Source organism: Capricornis sumatraensis, chromosome 21 (genome assembly GCF_032405125.1).
Source record: "Capricornis sumatraensis isolate serow.1 chromosome 21, serow.2, whole genome shotgun sequence".
Classification (NCBI taxonomy): Eukaryota; Metazoa; Chordata; class Mammalia; order Artiodactyla; family Bovidae; genus Capricornis; species Capricornis sumatraensis.
In genome coordinates, this window is record NC_091089.1 from 37912321 (window position 1) to 37919719 (window position 7399).

Genomic DNA, 7399 nt, shown 5'->3' on the forward strand with positions numbered 1-7399 from the left:
TGGTAAAATGAACAATTTCAGGGCATAATTAAACCCTTTCTTGAGAAGTGGCTATGCTATCTTCAAAGTTCTCTAATCCATGGAACCTTGGGACTCAGAGAAATTAAGCCACTTGCACAGATCACACAGCCAATTTGTGGCATAGTCATTGGAACCCATTTTTATCTCTTTCTAAGCCTATGTTTTTTCTCCTATCCCAAATACAAACTTTCCCTAGAATGTTAATCCTTTACTGAGAGGGATATTTGAGTCTAGAACTGATTTGTCTCTGCTAATGTCACCCAACTCTTCCAAGCAGGCTTAAAAACCATCTTTAATTTATCCTGTTTCTTTCATTCCGTATCATCAGTAACCAAGTCTAATTCTTTGGATTGACTCACATCCATTCCTCCTTGTGTTGCTCAGCTGCAGTACTGTTCCAGTGCTTTATTACCTCACTCCAGTCTTATTTGTGTAGAACCCTGTATCAGCCTCTCCTGTACAGGATAAAAGCTGAATAAATCTAAAGTACTTAAAATTGGTTTACAGCTTTGTAGGGGGAATAATGTGTTTGAAACAGTAGAAGCAGAAAAGAGATAATGGTGTATTTTTTCCCTTTTTCTGTTTGCCAAATTTTGTGTGTTACTTAATTATTACATATAATGTATGTGTACCTTTCCTTTCAAGTTTTGTTTTTTGTATTTATCAGCTGAGTACATTACTTAACAATTTTTATTTTTTTTCCCCCTCAACAGTTAACCACATGACCTGGTGCCTTGTGGAATTGTGTGGGATGCTACCTGATGAAGCAGGCATCTCTAACCATGCAGAGCAGACAGGCTGTTCCTTTGACACAAATATCACAGGCTTCAGGGTTAAGATTGCTGTTATTCTGTCCTTGCTTTGGCACAAAAGCACACTGAGGATTGTTTGTTTTGTTTTGTTTTCTGTTTTTTTATTGCGGGTTTGCCTACAGGTAGATTAGATTAATTATTACTATGTAATGCAAGTACAATTGAGGGAAAGCTTAGCTAGATATATTTTTTTTAAAAAGGTGCTGCCTTTTTGAATTTCTAAGAAAACGCCTGTCAATCATGATGGAACAGTTTTCCTCATCCCAGTGAGGGGAAGAGACTTTCACTTTCAAGTGGAATGGCTGTCACTATCAAGATCAGCTCATGGAAGGAGTAAAGCGAATATCTCAAAATGAGACAACTGAAAGGTTTTTAAAAAAATAACTTCAGTTTTCATGCTCTTGCAAGACTATACAAAACTATTTTAAGAAAGCAGTGATATCACTTGACTTCAGTGCCCTCACTGTAGAATTTAAAAGCCTTACTGTTGATTGCCCATGGTGGACTTGATGGAAATTAAGTATCTTACATTATGCTTTATGAAATACTGTATGTGTTTCAGCAAGTTTGTAGATTGGGGAATGGGAGAAGGCAAAAAAAAAATTTACATTTAATCTATGCATTTTTGCCAAGCCATATTGAGTTATTTTTACTACTAGAGACATTAGGAACTAATTGTACAAAAGAACCAAGTTTAAAAGCATTTTGTGGGGTACATCATTTCTGTAATTGTATAATGTGTTTCTTTGTGGTTTTAAGTGATAAAGACATTAAGTTAACAAACATATAAGAAATGTATGCACTGTTTGAAATGTAAATTATTCTTAGAACACCTTCAGTGGGAGTTGCATTGCCCTTTTAGTGCCTTAATTTGAGAGAATTATTTTACTGCCATGACTATAAAAATTTCAAAAAACATATTTTCAAAAAATTATGTGTGTTCAGGGTTTTTTTCATTGATAATTGGTTTAATTTAAAATATTTAGAGTTTTGTTGGACTTTGATAAATTGAGACAATGTTTGCATCAAACTACCTGCTTAAATAATGAATGACTTTATAAAACTCTGCAAAAATATGTAGAAAGTTGCACCCAGTATAAAAGAAAATTATGGCAATACATCTGTGATGTTTTCCAGTTAACATAGGAATTACCAGATAAATACTGTTAAACTCTTGTTCAATAACAAGAGTTGATTCATATGGGCAGTATGATTTATTGTTTATTTTTTTAACCAAATACCTCCTCAGTAATTTATAATGGCTTTGCAGTAATGTCTATCAGATAAGAAGCACTGGAAAACTGATTCGTCTCTAGGATGATATGCATGTTTCAAGTGGTATTAAAAGCCGCACTGATGGATATGTAATAATAAACATATCTGTTATTAATATGCTAATGACTCTGTGCTCATTTAATGAGAAATAAAAGTAATTTATGGATGGAGACCTTTAATAATGACTGCTATGGTGTTTTCTCATGGATGAGATGAATAGAAACCATGCTATAAATTAGTCCCTGACTGCATACAAATGTTTGTAAAATCTCATGACTAGATTAAAGTGAATTTTTAAAAAACAAAACTGGTTTGTGCTGTAAAATAAGAGTGGCTACAATTGAAATGAAAAGTTGGCTAATGTCTGTTAGAAACAATTCTCCGTGAGTATCTTAAGTTTCTCACATCCGGAGAATGGAAGCTTTGACAGCCTTTCTTTGTTCTACCCTGTCTTTGTCAAGGAGATTTATATAGTGAACAGCCTTGGGAGATAACTGTGTTTCCATCAAGGAGAGGGCAGGTTTGTTTACTGTTGTATAATAAACATAATGTTTCTCCCCGGGGCAAAAGTTGGGCAGAGTTGCTTGTGCTTATTGTAAAAGATTCAGGTACCCTAAACTTTGGACTCCTCAGCTGTGATGCAAACCCACCCCACTGCATGCTCAGCAACCCCTGGACCACTCTGCATCACCCCTGTGGGACTCAGAGGGCGAGGGGAACTGATGGGAACGTGAAGCTTGTGCTGCTTGCTGTGCTCTTAAGTGTAAAGTCATTTGGCTTCGACCCAGGATCCATGGAGTGATGGTGGGCTGACTTGAAGCATGCAAGTAAACCTCAGATCCTTCACAGTTCTGGACAGTGTCCTTACTAGCTCCTCAGAACCGTCACCATCACCCCAATGTAGTATGTCTAGTGTAATAAGGTCCAGTAGAGTGCAGAGAACACAGTGAATTTTATGTACTTGACCTAGAGGACTTTTTTTAAAAACAAAACAAAATATTAACTTGAGCATAAAATTATTGAGAACTGACAGAGTTTTCAGCAATGACTTCAAATGCCACATTGCAAAACCAGGTCAACACTTCTTTTCTAAGTTCAGGAAATCACTCGATCCTAAAGTACACCAACATGATGAAGGTCAGGGGAGTGTCGTGGTCAGGAGAACACCCCGCCTGCTAGTGCTCTGCAGTACCTTGCCCTGCCTGCTGCATGCGCTCAGGGGACGTTCCTGATCCAGGGATCGAACCCACATCTCCTGTATCCCCTGCATTGCAGGTGGATTCTTTACTGCTGAGCCTTTGGGGAAGCCCAGAAGTATAGCAATCACAGCGAAAAGCCTAATCATTCCTGCTGCTGCTGCTCAGTCACTTCAGTCATGTCCGACTCTGTGTGACCCCATAGATGGCAGCCCACCAGGCTCCCCCGTCCCTGGGATTCTCCAGGCAAGAACACTGGAGTGGGTTGCCATTTCCTTCTCCAATGCATGAAAGTGAACAGTGAAAGTGAAGTCGCTCAGTCATGTCCAACTCTTAGCGACCCCATGGACTGCAGCCTACCAGGCTCCTCCGTCCATGGGATTTTCCAAGCAAGAGTACTGGAGTGGGGTGCAGTCATTCCTAGGACCTGGGAAATCCTCTTATTGCTGGAGTCATGTCTATCCTTGAGCCTGTTCTTGTGTGTAGAGGGTGTTACCAAACCAAACTTGGGTCCACCTGCCCCATACACAGCAAGGCAATCTGCTGACCCTGGGTTGTAAGGAAGGGAAGTACAGTATTGATTGCAGGGCCAAGTGAGAAAGCCTCATGCTTCCAGTGGCTTTTACGGATGGGTAAAGACGGAGGGATAGTGTGTCAGGGTGTGTGATCAGCTTGTGCACAATTCTTGTCTGGTTGATGGTGATGGTACTAGGGTGATGCTTTGGGAATCTCAATCAGCCTTCTGGTTCTAATTGCTTTGGGTCTGTGTGCTGGTGGTCAGCATGCAGTTAACTTTCTCTGTTTTGGTGGTGATTTAGTCACTAAGTTGTGTCTGAGCCTTTGGGCATATGGACCATAGCCCGCCAGGCCTTTCTGTCCATGGGATTTCCCAGGCAAGAATACTGGAGTGTGTTGCCATTTCCTTCTTCGGGATCTTCTAGACCCAGGGATCAAACCCAGGACTTCTGCACTGGCAGGAGGATTCTTTACAGACTGACTCATCAGGGAAGCCCAGGGCTTTAGTAACTGCAAAACAAATCAATGATACAGGATGAGAGACACATGTACACCCATGGCTGATTTATGTCAATGTATGGCAAAAACCACTACAATATTGTAAGGTAATTAGCCTCTGATTAAAATTAATTAATTAAAAAATCAAGGATATAGTTCAAGATATTATCTAGAACCCTTGAGGGGAAACTAAAGCTCCTTGACTTGATTTTATAGCTAAAGTATTGTTACTTCATCTGCTTGACTGTTTTCCTTTCTTTCTGCATTTTCTCACTGATTGAATTTGCTCTTTGGAATTCGTGGAAGCCTTTGGAGACTAAAGCTTTTCTACACACAAGAGGTGGATGTGGTGGGGGACCTGTCCCCGGGTAGGCCCTTACAGGGGTCTACTTGGTTTCAAGAGAAGTAGTGTTCTGATCGGTTACACGTGAGGTCAGACTCACACAAACCTTGACATTGAAAGAGGAGAAGGGTTGGTTTGCAAAGGGAAAATCAGGCTTCTCTTTTCCAAAAAGGCTAGAGGCAAACGCAACAAATGTTCCTTACGTTGCTGGTTGCTCTGGTTCTCTATGGGGAAAACCTGGAAATTTCGGCACATTCTGTAATCTTTAAAAATTGAATAACAACCAGAAAATGGATTTGTGTATGGTGAAAGATAACAGGAGAAATCACTATACGAAAAATTAGCATGCACATGGTGAAGTTCTCTGTGGAATCAAATCTGAATGTGAGGATAAGTACTAAATTGGGGGTAAAAATACAAAAGATTGTTTTGCTTTGGAAAGTGTTTACATTTTTTACTCCTATTTTCCTCGCAAACACAGTGCCCACCACCAATCTTCGTTAAAATGCATTCAAGTTTTTAGGAGGAAGGAAATTTCTAGTTTGTTGCCCTGGTTCCCAGGTGAGTTATCAGAAAGAAAACAACACTGCTGTTTTTTGTTTGTTTTGACAGAACGTCCAGTCACACTGAAAACTCACTTGAAGAGTTTTAAACTAATATTCCCGCTACTACCACCCAGTTCTCCACTTTAATTTTCTGCTTCAGTGCTCTAAATATCTTGCTCCAAATTACACGATATGCAAATTTTCTTTTTCTTGTAGAAAACAGAAGTAGAGAAAATTAAAGTGGTCTTTCTGTCTTGACTAGAAGGGATCCCTATAAAAGATTTCTTGATATAGGTTAGATCTTCGCTTTGGAATAAGGTCATTTGGAAATGTGTGGCACATGGAAGAAATTTCAATATTACACTTCTCATTTGTGCTGACAAGTGACTTTAAAAAGATAGAAAACTGCTTCAAGGAGACTAAACCTTTTATCCTGGCACTCAGGCACTCCCTAACTGCCTCCCGTATTATCCGCCCTACCTTATCTGTTGCCACGGCCCTGCACACACGTCTTCTGCTCTCTTCTGGCTACTTCCCTTCCTGTCCTCCACATGCGTATTTACTCTTCCTGTACTAGTTTTTTCCCTGCATTTGCTGATGGACCATTAGCATCTGCCAGGCAGGGTCCAGGAGTCGACAATCAATACTTGTTGAACCAGTGAATTTGATTGCTTAGATGTTTTTCTTCTTCTGTCTCTCTAAAACCTTCTTACCCCAAACTGCTTTCCATTCACGTCAATTTCTTTCATTTCTGAATTCCTATCATCACCACCCCAAGTACATTATTCAACAAATACATCAAATGATTGCGCGGGGTCTTGGAGCTCAGAGAGACTACATTTCCCAGACTTCCATGCGGCTTGGCCATATGATTGTTTTCACTATTGAAATGTGAAAGGACGTGATTTGCCCACATCCCTCTCCTTCCTCTTTCTTAAAAGGATATTGCTGCCCTGTGCTTCCCGCAACTATCTACCCCCGTCCCCCGCGTATATTCTTCCTGTGGGCTGAGACCCAGGTACATTTGCAACCCGACTCCGACCAAGCAGAAAAAGACAAGTGCTTGGCTGCTCAAAAGGGTGATTTCCTGAGAGCTTGTTAGTATCTTAGGCTTCATCCTCAGTTCAGTTCAGTTGCTCAGTCGTATCCAACTCTGTGACCCCATGAATCGCAGCATGCCAGGCCTCCCTGTCCATCACCAACTCCCGGAGTTCACTCAGACTCACGTCCATCGAGTCAGTGATGCCATCCAGCCATCTCATCCTCTGTCGTCCCCTTCTCCTGCCCCCAGTCCCTCCCAGCATCAGAGTCTTTTTCCAATGAGTCAACTCTTCGCATGATGTGGCCAAAGTACTGGAGTTTCAGCTTTAGCATCATTCCTTCCAAAGAAATCTCAGGGCTGATCTTCAGAATGGACTGGTTGGATCTCCTTGCAGTCCAAGGGACTCTCAAGAGTCTTCTCCAACACCACAGTTCAAAAGCATCAATTCGGCGCTCAGCCTTCTTTATAGTCCAACTCTCACATCCATACATGACCCCTGGAAAAACCATAGCCTTGACTAGACGGACCTTAGTCGGGAAAGTAATATCTCTGCTTTTGAATATGCTATCTAGGTTGATCATAACTTTTCTTCCAAGGAGTAAGCGTCTTTTAATTTCATGGCTGCAGTCACCATCTGCAGTGATTTTGGAGCCCCCAAAAATAAAGTCTGACACTGTTTCCACTGTTTCCCCGTCTATTTGCCGTGAAGTGATGGGACCAGATGCCATGATCTTCATTTTCTGAATGTTGAGCTTTAAGCCAACTTTTTCACTCTCCTCTTTCACTCTCATCAAGAGGCTTTTTAGCTCCTCTTCACTTTCTGCCATAAGGGTGGTGTCATCTGCATATCCGAGGTTATTGATATTTCTCCTGGCAATCTTGATTCCAGCTTGTGCTTCTTCCAGTCCAGCGTTTCTCATGATGTACTCTGCATAGAAGTTAAATAAGCAGGGTGACAATATACAGCCTTGATGTACTCCTTTTCCTATTTGGAACCAGTCTGTTGTTCCATGTGCAGTTCTAACTGTTGCTTCCTGACCTGCATACAGATTTCTCAAGAGGCAGGTCAGGTGGTTTGGTATTCCCATCTCTCTCAGAATTTCCCACAGTTTATTGTGATCCACACAGTCAAAGGCTTTGGCATAGTCAAT

General features: G+C 40.9%; 1 protein-coding gene across 1 annotated transcript in view; it reads left to right on the plus strand.

The window, feature by feature from the left end:
* Nucleotides 1-2289, plus strand: part of ROCK1 (Rho associated coiled-coil containing protein kinase 1) — a 125040-nt gene extending 122751 nt beyond the window's left edge. Inside the window, exon 33 of the mRNA XM_068993942.1 lies at nucleotides 735-2289. Within this exon, the coding sequence (XP_068850043.1) occupies nucleotides 735-738 (4 nt within the window). The 3' untranslated portion in view covers nucleotides 739-2289. The remainder of the gene's footprint in view (nucleotides 1-734) is intronic.
* The last annotated feature ends 5110 nt before the right edge of the window (nucleotides 2290-7399 follow it).